At 43.3% G+C, this 16,997-nt stretch overlaps 1 protein-coding gene across 3 annotated transcripts in view; it reads left to right on the forward strand.

Annotated features, from left to right (window-relative positions):
* The window catches only part of CSTF2 (cleavage stimulation factor subunit 2), a 1,531,011-nt gene that overhangs the window by 1,420,625 nt on the left and 93,389 nt on the right, over nucleotides 1-16,997 (forward strand). For all 3 annotated transcript variants that reach the window (XM_044057611.1, XM_044057609.1, XM_044057610.1), the window contains one exon: nucleotides 16,193-16,318. In XM_044057611.1, the coding sequence (XP_043913546.1) occupies nucleotides 16,193-16,315 (123 nt within the window). In that variant the 3' untranslated portion in view covers nucleotides 16,316-16,318. The remainder of the gene's footprint in view (nucleotides 1-16,192; nucleotides 16,319-16,997) is intronic.

The following is a 16,997-nucleotide window of genomic DNA, read 5'->3' on the forward strand; positions in this document are numbered from 1 at the left end:
TTAAGATGATGCAAAAGTAAAATAAGGTAAGTAGAAACACAAGTACAGTAAAAGCAGATGATTTTTTTTTTTTTTTTTTCTGAACAAGTGCTGAGATCAAAGAAACAGATTTGAGTGCTGAAACTAGAAAACTGGCTAGTTATAAGAAAAAAAAACTAAGCTAGAAGGCTTCCCTCCAACACAGAAGGGCTTGGGGGCTCAGAAGCCTACAAATAGTCTATACCACTTAACAGGAAAGGCAGGAAACAAGCTTAATTTTTTTTCTGTTTCCCAGATGCTATCTTTGTACACAGTAGGAGTGCTTGAAATCAGAATATGATCTCACTGCACTCAGTTGAGTGAGCAAATGAGATGGGCCCAGAAAGAGTATCCAAACACAAATTTACAAGAGGGGCGGGCAGTTTCAAGGCCACTAAGATTAACACCAAAACAAAAACAGGGAGGGTGGGTGGGACTAACTGAAGAGCAGAGTCAGTCAAAACTTCCAGTTCAGTTAATATTCCTGCAACACAGTTAAAATCAATTTAAATACTGTACTTTTTGGGGGGAAAAAGTGCAGATAAAGGTACTTAAATTCTCTTATACGTCCAGTTGAATACAGCAAGTTCTTAGCCGGCCAAAGCTATAGAAGCGTTTCAGAGCTATAAGCACTGATGGAGCCCTTCATCATTTTCCACTCTGACAGTGTCTCCCTCAGGACTAACCTCTCCTTCATGCCTGAAGTGGTTTCTAGTGTGGCTCTCAACCAATCCATTCATTTGCCCACCTTTTTCCCTAATCCACAAAACAAGGGGGAAAGGATTCTGCACTCTCTAGATGTGCACAGACAGCTCGGATTCTATCTGGGTAGGACCAGATCCTTTAGAAAAACTGACCAATTGCTAGTCAGCTTCACAGCTGAGGCAGAGGGCAAGGCCATATTCAAACAACCAGTCTCCAGTTGGATAACACACTGCATCCATTTCTGCTACAAACAGCACGGTAAACCGCTCATTCCACCAAGGCAAACTCCACCTCTGCAGCTTTTCTCAGAGGGATCCCCACCAGGGACATCCTGGAGGCTGCAACTTTGACTTCTGTTCATACCTTCACCAAGCATTGCCACCTGCCTATCTTCTCCAAATCCAGAGCAGGCTTTGCCACCACAGTCTCGCATGGCATACTAGCCAGCCCCCAGGCTTCTTGACTGCCTCCACCCTTTTTCTTCAGCTTTGGGAATCAAACCTAGTGTGATGAGTAGTGAAACACGAAGAACATAGTACAGTTGTGTACACTTACCATAAATGTAGATGTTCGAGCGTATTCACTGTTGCAGTCCTGGTTTCCCCCTTGTTGCAGTCCTGGTTTCCCCCTTCCATCCCCCTTATCTCTTCTTCTCTCTCTTCTTTTCTCCTTACAGAGAATTTTTGGTATTTACTTTCTACTGGTGGTTTTCTTCCACCATAACCTAGCTCCCTATTTGGGGGCTCCTGACAGTTGGGGCAAGAAAAATTGATGTAATGGCGTCAGCTGCCTGATTTTGTACCACTGACGTCCTGGCGTCAGTCCTGGAATGACAGCAACCGACGCAGAAATACTAAGCTTCTGATATTCGGGCAGACTGAGGGCCACCCCTGGCAGGATAACCCAAGTGTAATGACTGCAACAGTGAATACACTCGAACATCTACATTTATGGTAAGTGTGCACAACTGTACTTTTTGCATTTTTATGATGTTCATCGTGTTACACTGCTGCAGTCATCACACTTGGGTTATCCTGTCATCAGGCGTTCCCGCAGTCGGCCAGAGTTCCAAAGTCTTGGTCCAGTGTCAGTTACTGTTGCTTCTTCCCTGGCGTCAGTGTGCCAGAGGCATCCGACGCCATTTTCTTCAGTCTTTCTTGCCGCGTGGTGCCCGAAGCAAAAGCAGTTCGCAAGTGCCGGTCGGCCGACTCCTGAGATTTTCAAATCGAATTTCAGACTGAAGTCTTCAATAAAGCTAAGTACCCCGTTGGGGAACTTTTTCTTGCCTCAGTCCAATGTCAGAAAAAGTTAATGCATTTCTTGTGGGAAGCAAATACCTCATAAGGACTTTCATTCTTATTGTATTCCTTGCCTAGGCCCAGACCACGACGTCACAGGTTGTCGGTTTTGTGCTAGGTTTAACAAATGAACTATTAAGTCTGTTTGATTTCGCCCGACATTATTTTGGTAAGAAATTTAATTATACCATGCCGTCGGAGCAACTGACGACCGTAATGCATAAAAAACGCAAAGATAAGGACAGGCAGCCGAGACCCAAACCAGACTCCGAGGCCTCTGCTAGGCCAGTTGCCGGTTGTCCGGTTTTCAGTGAGGCGCCTACGCAGCCCCTGACCGCTTATTTAGAACCCAGGTGGCATCCGATTCCCAAGCGGAGATTGCTAGGCCTCCACAACCTTTATCTTTAGGCCCTTCCGACTCCATGGCTGAAGGAGATTCCAGTGCAGTTGAACTGCCTTCAGTTGCAGAAGGTGTCTTCAGACTGACTACACTCACTATTAAATCCTATGCAAAGCTGAAAACTCCTTTAAAAGCAAAGAAGACTGTACAGCAGTCTCCAGTACAAGGCCCCATGCCTACGAAACAGATGCTTAAGATGGCTGAAGACTTAATTACCCTAATCAGGGGTTCCCATCCCCTTCCTGATAAAAGGACTAGACAGGAGGAGGACTATGCTTCCTCTGACCAGGTTTCAATTTCCTCAGATTCTTCTGAGGAACAGGAATACTCTTTTCCCCCTTATGAAGACTCTGATGCTGAAGAGTCTATTCCTTCAGCATCTCCCCCAGAAGACTACTCTTTTGGGGAAACTTTACATACCATGAGGGAACATTTCCACTGGAAGGACAGGATTACTCTGATTCTAAGAAAAGGCTCCAAGAGTTCCTTTTACTACCCCAGCACAGACCACTTGCTATTCCACCTGTGTTAGACATTGTGGATGATGTTTATTCAGAATCTAGCCAGATTCACTACCTCCTGCACCAGCCAAACCAGACAGATACTACAGAGTCCCTGACTCACACAAATTCCTGTATAAAAGCCCTGTTGCTGACCCAGAAACCATTTCCCAGGGTCCCAAAGGGGTTAAGGCCTTTACTGCTAAAAATCCTGTACGCTCTGAAAGGGATTCTAGAGCACTAGACGGATGGGGAAAAAAAGTATATACCTCAGCTACTCTAGCTATGAGGACCTTAAATTGCAAGTTTCACATGCTGAAATATCAATATTTGATGTCTCAATTAAAACAAAAAATGATCACACATACAGAGCAGCCTGATTACAAGGAAATGCAAGATTTGTTGCATGCGGCTGAACAAGTGGGAAAACATACTTTGCAATGTGGATTTGATTCATTGGAAGCTTCTTGTAGAGCAGCAGTGACAGGGTCTGTCATACGTAGGCATGCTTGGTTAAAAGAACAAACTTTACCTGATCATGTTAAAGCAAAGTTATTGGATGCACCTTTACAGCAGGATGTTTTATTTGGTGTAAAAGCAGAAGAGGTTTTAAAGAAAATGGATGCTAAGGCAAAATCTAAGCAGACGGTCAAGGATTTTTTTTACAGGTTCAACTCCCTCCTTTCAGCAGAAATTGGCCAACCAAAAACTGGTCCTTTCCAGCTTCTGACACACCACCGAGGGGCAAATACAGACGTCCAAGGGACAGAGGTCTGTCACAAGGCTCTTACAAGCCTCGACAATGGGGTGCCACAACCCAGAAAGGAGGAGAAGACAGGTCTCAAACTATCAGAAGACAAACACAGTGACTTACCCCTAAGACTGTTAAGCAAATCCCTCTTGGCAGCTCCCTTGGGAGGAAAACTAGCACTTTTTGCAGACAACTGGCACATCATCACAAAAGACAAATGGGTCCTAAATATTGTATCTCAAGGATACAGATTCCACTTTCACACTTTACCAAGGATAAAAGGAATGCCAAACCTGCCACCAAATCAATGGGCAGAGGCTCAAAAACAAATTACAGCTCTCATGGACATGAGAGCTATTCAGCAGGTTCCTACACAGGAGCAAGGGCAAGGATTTTACTCGACTCTTTCTAGTTCCCTGAAAGGACAAAGCCTGGAGACCCATTCTGGACCTCTCAATTCTAAACACATATTTGGAAGTACCCAAATTCAAGATGCTAACACTACAGCAACTTCTTCCCATGTTGGGCAAGAAGGCTTGGCTAATAACGTTGGACCTAAAGGAGGCATACCTGCATGTCCCTATCAGACAAAATTGCAGAAGATACCTCCGATGTATAGCAGGTTCAACCCATTACCAATTCTCTGCACTGCCCTTTGGCTTATCTACTGCGCCCAGGGTCTTCACAAAATGCCTGGCACCAGTAATTGCTTACTGCAGACAAAGAGGAATTCAAATATATTCATACCTGGACAACTGCCTTTTTCAAGCAGAAAGCAAGGACATTCTTTTAAAGCATCTGGCGTTTGTCAAAAACCTATTAAGTTGCCTAGGGTACACAGTAAACGAAAAGAAGTAAAAACTAGTGCCCTCACAAGACTTAATATTCCTGGGTGCCAGCTTAAATACAAAGGCCCAGATGGCTTATCTCACGCCAGACAAGCAAGGACAACTGACTCAATACTTCACAATGATGGCAACAAAGACTCAACTCCCTGCAAGAAAAATTCTGCAGGCCTTGGGATTCATGGCATCTTGCATACTACTAATAACATATGCAAAACTGCATATGAGGAAGTTACAATGGTACCTGAAAAGCGTATGGACTCAACACAGCCACAGCTCGGAAACAATAATAACACTCATTCCCTGCCTTCAGCAGGAATTTCTATGGTGGGCTCAGGCATGTCACCCCAACAAGGGTCAGCCTTTTACCTTACCCACAGCCAGGCAAACTATAACAGATGCATCGGATTATGCCTGGGGAGCACACATGGCAGGACAGTGTATTCAGGGCAAATGGTCTGCAGATCAAAGGCATCTACATATCAATCAAAAAGAGATGCTAGCTGTACAAAATGCCCTAACAGCTTTCAAGGACCTCCTACATCGAGGACAACTCCTAATAAAGACGGCAACACCACAGTGATGTGGTACATAAACAAGCAAGGGGGGCACACATTCCTACCCCCTATGCAGGCAAGCAATGACCTTGTGGAACACATCACTGCCCTACCAAGTTCAACTACAAGCACAATTCCTGCCAGGAAAGAAAAAAACATTGGCAGACGATCTAAGCAGAAACATCATAGATCCTCACGAGTGGAAACTAGATCAACAAGTATTCGCAATGATAACTCAAAAATGGGGGAGCCCAGACATAGATCTGTTTGCCACCCCTCAAAACTACCAACTACGTAAATTTTGCACAAGGACATACCACACACTAGCTTGGAAAGTGGACGCCCTCTCATTCAGTTGGAAAACATTAACAGTGTATGCCTTTCCTCCACTGCCTCTTCTGGCAAAGGTGCTGCTGAAAGCCAGATTAGAGAGGCCACAAATGATACTCATTGCTCCAGACTGGCCACGCCAACACTGGTATCCAATACTAAGGAACATGGCTCAAGGCCCACCATGGATTTTACCTCAAATTCCTCACCTGCTCACTCAGTAAAACAGATTCTACACAGCCAGCTCAAGACTTTAAATCTGGCTGCATGGTAAATTACCTAAACAACCAGTCAACACTTCTCTCTAAAGCTGTTGTGAATGTCATTCTGGAGGCCAGGAGGCCCAGCACCAGGAAACCCTATTCAGACAAATGGAAAAGATTCTGCGCCCGGAACCAGGCTAAAGGCCAAAATCCCCTTGTCTCAAATATTCCTCAGATTCTACAATATTTAACTGAGATGTTGCACAAAGGACTTTCCTTTTCATCTGTTAAGATCCACGCCTCAGCTATTTCAGCTCAATACAACACGGATCCTCCTGTATTTTCACATCCATTACTAAGACAGTACCTCAGAGGGGCTAAGAACATAAGACCGCCCCTGGAAGCACCAACACCAACTTGGGATCTCAACTTTGTTTTGGAAAAACTTACACTTCTGCCCTTTGAACCAGCTTTTACAGCTGATTTAGAGTTTCTATCATGGAAAACTGCCCTGCTGCTAGCAATAACTTCAGCACGAAGTGTCTCAGAGCTACAGGCCCTAATGGCAGTGGAGCCTTTCATCATTTTTCATCAAGACAGAGTCGCTTTACGAACTAACCCTTCCTTTATGCCAAAGGTGGTATCCAGTGTGGCCCTAAACCAAACCATTCATTTGCCCACCTTTTATCCAAACCCCCAGAACAAAGGGGAAAGGCTCCTACACTCTTTGGACATTCACAGGCAATTACGTTACTACTTGGATAAAACTAAGGCTTTCAGAAAATCTGACCAGCTCTTTGTATCCTATGCTGCAGGATCACAAAGAAAGGCTATCTCAAAACAGACCATTTCAAAATGGATAGGACATTGTATCCGTTTCTGCTACACACACCATGGGAAACCTGTACCTGGTAACATTAGGCCCCATTCCACCAGGGCTACAGCAACATCAACAGCCTTCCTCAGAGGGGTACCAACCAAGGATATTTTGGAGGCTGCAACTTGGAGTTCAGTGCACACCTTCACCAAGCACTATCACTTACCTCTATACTCTAAAACCAGAGCTGGCTTTGCCACTGCAGTTCTGCAGGGCCTACTAGCTTCTCCAAACCCTGTTTAATTCCACCGCCCATCCTTAGCTTTGGGATTCAACCCAAGTGTGATGACTGCAGCAGTGTAACACGATGAACATAGTACAGTTTTGTACCTACCATAAATGTGGATGTTCGAGTGTTCACACTGCTGCAGTCCAGGTTAACCTCCCGCCATCCCCTCTGACCTAGCTGAACTTTTCTATACCTTTCTATCCTGTACAACCTTTGTGGTGTATTTGCTTGTAACTGAAGGTATTCCTTTTATTCCTTTTATATGTTTTATTAGCAATATGTATTGTCTACCTACTTGGGGGCACCTGACATCTGGGTCAAGAAAAACTGAAGAAAATGCCGTCGGATGCCACTTATATACCCCTGGTGCACTGACGTCAGGGAAGAAGCGACAGCAACCGACGCCGGACCAAGACTTTGGAACTCTGACCGACTGTGGGACCGCCTGACGACAGGATAACCCAAGTGTGATGACTGCAGCAGTGTGAACACTTGAACATCTACATTTATGGTGGGTACAAAACTGTACTTTATATTAGTCGTTCTCTTTTTTTGCAGAGTGATTTACACTTCACATAGATGTTTTCCTTTATTTTTTTCTGATTTCATCAGTTTTGCAGTACCATACTACCCTGCTGTAGGTCTTGCATTGGTATTTGTTTGCTGTAACAAGTTCTCTTCTAATTGTTCTGCTCTCTGCTTTGTACTTGTATATTAATTTTGACTGTTATGGAAAATTCTGATGAATTTTGAAAATGATGAAGTAAAACCTTGGAGAAATTGAAATGTGGACAGAAAAATTCTCCCCAAGGTAAACATTATGTATTTCATCTAGGAAAAGAACATTTTTCTGCTGTGTGTGAGATCTCTGAAATTTTCACTGCAGTTTTCACTGACTAGAGGAATGCATTGCTGTTATGTAGAGTGAAGGATGGCTGTGCTTCCCCTGTTTGTGGCTTTGTTCTCAAGAACTGCTTTAGGAACAGCAACAACAATCTCTTGAGACCAAGTCTCAGAACTGATCCTTTCAGATTTAAAGTTGAGGACAGAGGCAGGGGAGATGAACACATTAAGCAAAATGTGCTGGTGAATCTGATAATACAAAAGTCCCATCTATACCTTTGTTAGAGTAGATAATGTGTATTTTCCTGATTCTGAGATACAGAGGAGCTTTTCGTCCTCCAGTCCATCTTTTACAAGGTGTTATAGAAGTCACTGTAATAGTTGTAGTTTGGCTAAAAGGAGATGATTGAGACCTTTAAAAAGGTCCAGCAGTAAATGTCTCTTGCATCTTACTTTCTGATGCCAGGGTTGGAGGTGTCTTTTTGTTGCCTAATTTTTTTCTCACCAGTATGTGCCAGCCGGGTTGAGGCTAGATGGAGTCCAGCAAAATCAGTAGTAGAGGTGTTTGCATGTGCAAGCTTCGTTAACTTTGCACTGGAGTTGATGGCTTTGGCACACACATTCTGTCACTGTTTGGAGTTCCTTTGGACCATGAACTTGAGTTCTGGCTATCACAGAAAACAGTCTCCCAGTAATTTTTCAAAACCTGCTCCAGCCTTAGAGCTGCCCGCCAGAATTGAGAAAAGACTGGATCTGATTCCTTCGAATCAGACTGTGGGGACACTTAAATCTCCCAGATTCCAAAGTCGTAATTGTTCTATAAAGCCAATTTTCCCACTGCTCCAATCACCTTTTTTACTGAAGACATCAAAGCGGATGTCTTGTCCCCCTTCCACATCATCCTCTGTCAAGTCCTTTGGAGCTTGTCCAAAGCAGATGTACATAGCATGATGAGGAAGGTTCTCAGGGCTCAGATTTAGATGGCACTATCAGCTCCATCTCTCATCAGCTCCATGAGCCTCCAACCTGCTTCTCATCCTATTATTTCTCCATCTCTGATCCATCTGATGATTTCAGAGCCCTTAGATCAGAGAATTCTGTGGGTTGATGCTTCAGATCTGAAGCCAGCTAAGTCTTCGACTCTTACTGTGTCCCTGACTCATTTTGCGCTGCCCCCCCCCCCCTCCCAAAGCAGGATGCGTCTCAGAGCCAAAGCTCTAGTTCCAGATCCGGGGGGAATGGGTTTGACTTTCAGGTCATCTGAGCCATGCTTTCCCCTTGGCACTTCTGCACTGGACAGTTAGTCAGACTCCTCCCTCATGGCAGGAGCCTGGGCAGTGTCAGGACTCTACAACGCCTGGCACTTCAGTCTCCAGTGTGGCCAGCAATGGCTTCTCCCAGCCCTTCTTCCTTTGAGGTAGTGGAGAGGGCTTTCTCTCATCCAAGAGTCCTGTCTACTCTTATTTCTTCAGATCGTACCCCTTTCCTACCCCTTTTCTGCCATCAAATATGAGTTCTGAGCCTCACCAGCCTGTCCCACAGGGATGGCTGGCCCATTTAAACTTCCAAGCAGCTTATCTGCAGAACTTCTCTTCTCTTCTAATACCTTTCCAGTTCATCCCACTGATGAGGTCCCCAGAAAGAGGTTGTGCAAAAGGTGGCAAATAGATTCCCCACAGGAATCTTTAATATAAGACACGGACTTCGATGAAGAGGAGGTGTCTCTCAGATCTCCATCAGAAGACATTTCCTTTGGAGACATTCTAGAGATGTTTTGCCAGAAAAGGTGGATGGTGTTCTAATCCCCCTTCCCAGGTTGAGTCAGTGTTCTGAGAAGCCTTTGGCTGGCTACCTTTTAGATCTGGTGTCTCACCGTGCTTAGAAGGAACCGGATCCCATAGACCCCATTTTCTGTCACCCTGACAATGTCTCACCTACCCGCAAAGACTGGCTGTATTGGAATAACGGAGTTCCTGTAGATATCATGGTTGTTGTCGGCCAGTAAAAAGACCTGGCAGAATAGAGCTCTTCAGCCCATCTCCATAATAGAGAGTGCAGGGTGTTGGACAGATTTGCATAGTGCATTCATTCCTCAGTGACTTTTGCGCTTTGGTCACTGAATTATGTGGCACAGTTCACTACACTGCAGAGAGATTTGATTAAAGAACTCTCCAGATCTCTTCCTGGTTCCATGTCTGTTGAAGAGCACAAATGGCAATCTTCACAACTGGCCACCATTCAATCTGTCTGTAATGCATCCATGAGGTTAATCTCTCTTACAGCCAAAGGTACCTCACGGGTGGTAAGTTCAGGTGTAGCTGTACAGAGACATGGCTGGATGCACTTGAGCGCTTTTGCGGAACCCTGCAATCTTCATTCATCAGTGCTTCCTTTGGATCTTCTTTGTTTGGCCCCACAGTTAAAGCAACCATCTCCCACAGTCAGCAAGATAGAAAGACCTTGTCTTCCATTGGAATAAGTTTGTCTACCCCACAAAGATCCTTTTCCAGGAATCTACATGGAGATAAATGTATATGGTTCTCAAAGTCACAACCTCCTTTCTAAGACTCAGAAGGAGAAATTTCCATCAGAAGGTGTGGGGTTCCAATGGGGACACCACCTTATGGCAGAGGAGGCCCACTAAACCAAGAGTTTTGAGATAACTTCTCAGATAAACTCTTCCAATGGTCCTGAAGGGTTGCCCGACTGCTCTTCTCTGGAGGTAGTCAGGGGTCACTTGTCTCTGCACCCAGAAGCCTGGGCATTAACCACAAGTGACACTTGCGTGTAAAAGATTATATGCAGAGGCTGCTCTCCCACACCTAAGACATTGAGGCAGCAAAATTTCCTTTTTTCTAGAGTTAGTGCAAGGGTGATGTCTTTTTCTCTCTCAGAATCCTCCTGGTAGGGGGGAGTCAGAGCAGACCAGTTAACTTGCTTCTGAGATAGACCAAGATAATGACACGTCTATTCACTTTAGACTCCTCAAATGACCTTTTCTTTGGAGAAGTACTTTGGCAGGCGGATTCAGTGTGGACTGACCTGAGTGTTACAGTTTCCCTGCTTGCTGCCAAACAGATGTTGAACTAGTATTTGAAGAAGGGAGAGGAATCTTGAGTCATTCTTTTCTATGAAACCTGCTGCTAAGTTAGTCTCCCCCCAACCCAGCCTGGAAGCACTTTGACTGTAGTCCTCCAGCTCCTAATGAGGCTGATGCTCTCCAGAAGCCATAGCAGCATTAGGTGACATGTTTTTCTGGTATTGTAGAGAAGAATTGTGTGTATTTGCTGTTGTCTGGCTTTATTTCCTACCAGATAGAGTCCACAACTTTGAATGGGGCATGCAAGAGGATATCTTCCTCTGTCACTTTGGGCTTTGGGGCTGTTGGTTGCTTCTCTTGTATCCCACTCCGATGTTGGCTAGACTATGGAGAAGAAGATAGAACTTATTCTGGAGTCAGAAAGTATCTCTGGAGGAAGGTAAGTCTTAACAGTAGTTTCTCCAATAGCTCCAATTTTAACAGTTGCAACTTTCACTAGGCATACTAGTTGGCTAGGGCTACAGAATCTGCAAGATGTCATAGACCTGCAGAACATAATGCAGTTGCTGAGCACCATAGACCAGTTGGCATAATGGTTGAGGGCTCTGCCTCCCATGCAAGCTTTGATCCTAACCTCCTACTATTACCTATATGGAGTTTTCATGTTCTTCCTGAGTCTGTTTGGGGTTCGTTGCAATTCCCAAAAACATGATGTGTTATTAAATCAAAAGATGCTTCAACGAAGTATTAGTTTAAGGGTGCACACACTTATGCAACCAGCATATTGTACGTTTTTTTTTCCCCCCTAACAGATTTGTTTTTCAATTGAATTGTACAGGTTATAGGTCACATTAAAGGTGAAAAGTTTTTAAATGATTTGTTGTGGTCTCATTTTTTTATATCACAAAAACCTGGCATTTTAACAGGGGTGTGTGCACTATTTTTATATCCACTATAAATGGAGGACAGCAGCAGTCATTGACTTGCACAAAGGTGGGGCTTCAACGAATGTGATTAATTATAGACCCATAAGCTTGACCAGAGTCATCTGTAAGCCTATGGAAAGGATCACTAAGGAACTAATAAACAAGGATATAGGTAACCTACAGTTCCTGGTCACAACATAGTTCACATTCTTCAAGGGCAGGTCCTGGCTACTTAACCTTCAGCTTCTTCAAAGACATTTCTGGATCAGTGGACAAGGACAAATTAGTGCACAATGTATATTTAGGCCACACCTAGGCATTCAACACCATCCCACACTCTGATATCATAGATTATCTCCCAGCTGAATGTCATTTCTTATGTAACTCATTAGATAGCACTTTGGCTCACAAGTACAACCCAGGAGATTTAAATGGGCAGCTAGCTCTACCTCCTCCAAAAGACTCATCACTAACTGTGTTACCCCACAGGGTTCAGTGCTTGGGCCACACACTTACTTCTCAGATGTCATAGCTAATGTTATGTGTTTTTGGCTGACTAAGTTTGCAAATGAATGCTAACTTGTTACCATCATAAACTTCTCAGAGGACACCTAGGTTCTCCAAGAGGTCTTGTCCCATGCAAATAGCTGGTGTCAAAATCATGGACTAAAACTAAATGGCAAGAAGTGCATAATTGTACCCTTTGACAAGCATGACTTGCCTTGTAGCTATCACCCTGACAGCACACCTTGGAAATTGAGCCCATGCTTAGTCATCTGGGAACTGTATCATCAGTGACCTAGCCTCTTACCATAACATATCCACATATCCTTTTTCATCACACAGCTTCTGTCTAAAAGTATTGCATCCAAGTCCAGGGATGTAATTGTTCCATTCTTCCTGTCACTCATTAAGCTGATTGTAATGCCCCTTTAAGTATGTACCTCTCCAGATCCAGATACTTGTCACAACTGGAGTGACCACAGTGCTTTTCCAGTAAGGAAGTCAAGAGCCTAAATGATGAAGACTATGCAGACTTTCTCAAAGCCTTATCTTTTTTTTCAGTGTATTACAGGCTACTGAGAGGTGACCTCTGCTTCGCACATAAAGCTTCAACAAACCTGTTCTGTCAGACCTATTATACATCTGCAAGTTTAGTGGTGTCATCAGCTCCCACTCAGGCGATCTCTGTCTCTTTTGCAAAATAAATAGAACATGTTGGAGGGATAGTATGTATTACAGAGAATACCCCTTCTGTACGGCAAAGTACTTTTACTCTATTCATATGTAATTTGGGTGAATGGTTGGGTGACCGCAAATTCACCCCACCCCCAGTTTAGTACCCTTGTTACCCATGGATAAGGGTAACATGTAAATGTCCCATCTTTTCTTTCTTTGACCCATCTCCGGGTTATTTGTATGGAAAATATAGGCTAAAAACTATAATGGGAATATAAAGCTAGGCTTCGTAAGGTCCTCACTTATCGATACCCTAGTAAGTACCAATAAGCCTATAACAAAGACTTGTCTTTCATAACTTTACTGGGGACAGAGTTGCTCCTCCAAAAAGCCCTCATGGTTGAGTCAGACTGTCATGCCACTCTTTGCAAACTTGTATGTATAAGTGACTTACATCTGCCATGTCAAAGGCCATGCAGCATTAATAACTCAAGTGCCTGCTTTTCTCTTTACTCAGCAAGACTTGGCCTTGCAGGGCTTCAAACAAAATGGCAAAAGGCCTGGCTCCATAACCTAAAGGGATTAAACCTCATCTGTGACCCAGCTGACCAGTTGCTTGGGTTAGGGGGGTGAGTGGGGAAAGATGGAGCGAGCTGTGCCCATCCTAGGAGGAGAAAGACAGTCTTAGTTCACTGCATTGCAGATACCTACAGGAGTGTAGATGTACTGCCCACCATGCTGCAGTGGGACGCAGGCACATGTATTAGCTTTTATGGTAGTGTGCATGGATACATCCATGTTGGGCAACTGGGGATCTCCAAAGACTACAGTGGGGGTCTAATGGATCAATTCAGATATTATATGAACAAAGCCAATGGTGGTAGACAAGCAAAGTAGTTATTTATTTATTTATTTTTCCAAGAAAACCAGGTAGGGCAGTCACCAAGAAAACTATTTCAAAATGCCTGATAGAGTGCATTTTTTATTTTGCTGTGAAAAGTTAAGGACAGCCTTTATGTTGCCATGTTAAGCATGTAATACCAGGGGCTGATACTGCCTCAGCAAAGTTTTTCAGAACTTCCTCTACCCAGAGTATTTTGTGTTGCTGCATGATCCACAATCCCCACCTTTTCCAGACAGTGTGTGTGACATCTGTTCCAGAAGGAAGGAAGGAAGGTAGGACCCGGGCATTGCCCTTTTGCTAGGATTTGTATAAATATCAACCTTGCCCAGGGGACACTGTTATTCCTATATTTCATGAAAACTACTACTACAGCAGTGATCCATGCAAAGAATGTAATAAACTGTTAGCATTTTCACTATAATGGTAAATGTTTGAGGAGCCTAGCTGCCACCCACTTTCCACTTTAAAATCCTTCCTTTTCTGTCATCCAGAGATGTGCTGGGGGGAGGCTCTTCTCTATAAAGTTTTAGTGCTGAGTTTCTGTTTTCCTACAAGCATAAGAATTGCTTTCCTCCTTTGGGCATACACCTTTCTTGGCAAAAAAAAAAAATAGATGATTAGAAGATGGCATTTGGCTGACTGCTTTCATCTGGGCTGCTGCTTTACATCAGTGTGCTGGAGCGCAGCAAGCCTTTGTCCTAACATTCCTAGAGTTCCTGCCTTTAGCCTCTTCCCATTGTGTCATGATCAGTGCTGTACTAGCATTCCTTTTCTTGCATTTTCTGTTAGTGAATGTACTTGCACAATTGTTATTTTTTCACTAAACTATTACTATCCCATCCCAAGTGTGCACACCTTTTCAGTCATGAAGTCGTGCATTGCAGCACACTACCACACAGACATAACTGTGGCTACCCTTCACCATCCCTGTGGTCTTTGTTATTGCATGCTTTATGCTCGGTCTGATCTGCCCATCCCTTCTTAACTGTGTCAATTCCTATTTCAAATTTCCAGTGCACTACAGCACTTTTTCCTGATTTAACTATACGTACTATATCGTTGTTTAAGTATGTCTGGTAGTTAATCTTACTTTTAGAAGATGTTTCATTGTTTTTTCTCCCTTAGCATTACAACAGCATCATCTCCTACACTGATACACTGTTACTCATTTTCTTTACACATCTTATCTAAAAATGGTCCATATTTCACTTATTTATTACGTTTTGCAAGTATGAAACTTTATTGTATCTGTCTGGCTTAAGATTTGCCCTTCTATTGCTTGTTAGTAGGTGAATTATGCAGTAACTTTATTCAGTACTAATATGGTATAGACCATTCATGATAGAATGTATTGCTTTTATTCAGTGCTTATTTATACTTTTGCTACTTTGTGTTTTCCACTTCAGGCTGCTTACAGTTTGAACATGTAAATTGTATCTGTTACTGTGTAATTTTGTAAATAGTGGTGACTTTCAATACTACAGATGTGTCTTTTTATATCTAACTTGTTCTATCATATTGTACAGCTAATAGGTTTGTTTCTTGTTTTGCGTCATGTTGACTTTGCATTTTCTCAGTACTTTGCTCATTAGTAGGTTTTGTGTTGGTGTTTCTGCATCAGGCTGACGCTCCCTCATGTATGTACGTTTCTTATGATTCAGGCCCGTGTCACTCATGCTTGTGTGTGTATGAATGTGTTTCTTGTCATACTAGTGTGTGTGTCACAAATGCTGTACTTAGTTTTTGCTTGAGGATGGCACTTCCTTTCATGTGTGTGTCTGTTACTAGTGACATGAATTAGTGTGACATTCTTACATATGTTTAATGTTTCTTGTCCAGGCTGGCACTCTTTCCTATGTGTATGTGTTTGTCAAGTTGTGTACATGTGACGCTTACGTTAATTCTTTTTTGTGCTTCTATACCAGAGTGGCAGTCCCCTACTATAAGTGTTTCTTACATTATGTAGTCGTGCTAGACCAGCACTGCCCTTCCTATGAACTTGTCTCATGATACGCTTCTGTACCAAGCTGGTACTGCCCTTCCTGAATGTCTTTTTCATGATATATGTTTCTGTACTAGGGTGACATTATCCTTCCTGTGCCCCTTTCTCATGATATACATTTGTGTTTCTGTACTAGGCTGACACCAACCTTCCTGTATGTCTTTCTCATGATATACATTTCTGTACCAGGCTGACGTTACCCTTCTTTGTCTTTTTTGTGATATGCATTTCTGTACTAGGCTGCTGCCACCACCCTCCCTGTGTGCGTTTCTCATTATATAAATTTGTGTGTCTGTACTAGGCTGCCATCACCCTTCCTGGGCGTCTTTCTCATGAAATACATTTGTGTTTCTTTGTTAGGCTGACACCACCCTTCCTGGGTGTCTTTCTTATGATATACGTTTGTTTCTATACCAGGCTGACATTACCCTTTCCTGTATGCTTCTCATGATATACGTTTTTCTGTTAGACTGACACCATCCTTCCTGTGTGTTTCTTATGATATACATTTCTATTTCTGTACCAGGCTGACACTACCTTCCCTGGGTGTGTTTCTCATGGTATACATTTCTGTTTCTGCACTAGGCGGCTCTCATCATGCAGGTACTACAGCTGACTCCTGACCAGATTGCAATGTTACCTCCTGAGCAGAGACAGAGCATCCTCATTCTCAAGGAACAGATCCAGAAATCCACAGGAGCTTCATAACAGGTACATCTCTGTTCTGCACTTATTTACTCAAGCTAGACGTTTAACTGTTCACTATAAGCTATGGAAAGATTTATTGCTGTAGAAATTGATTTTACTGTAAAGTAGTGTTTGTTGGATTTGTTATGCAGCCTGAAAGTGAGCTATGCCTTTATTTTTATCTGAAGATCCTAACGTTTGACAGTTCTCTTGAGTAGAAAGGGTACCAAGTTTCATTTTCAGGTTTAGTTTGACCAGGAACCATCATGATCATACCCTGTTATGCCTTTTGAGCCATATAGAGGTTAGTTATAGTCACTCTTCCATTAGCCTACTTGAGGGTTACCAGGGCTGCTGAGGACTGTGACGTGTTTGGCTTTGTAGCCATCATTTGCTTACACACTGCATGTCATTGCCACACCATGAGGGATGATACAAATCTTTCTCAATGAGGGTTTCCTTTCTTGCAGCATAACTTGCCACAAGTCTTGTTAACAGACCCAGGAAGCTCACTTGGATAGCTCTCTGGTTCAGAAAATGAGAGTCCTCTTTAGAAAGGGGAAATTTATACAAGTCTCAGTGTGAGCTGTGGTTGAATCTTCTGATAATACTCTCTCAGAAGCAGCTTCAGTCCTCACATGGACCCAGCGGTAAGGTAATCTTTGGTAAGGCTTCAGAGAGGGAGACTCCCTGGAAGACAACC

Source organism: Protopterus annectens, chromosome 15.part0 (genome assembly GCF_019279795.1).
Source record: "Protopterus annectens isolate FY-2018-M chromosome 15.part0, PAN1.0, whole genome shotgun sequence".
Lineage (NCBI taxonomy): Eukaryota > Metazoa > Chordata > Ceratodontiformes > Protopteridae > Protopterus > Protopterus annectens.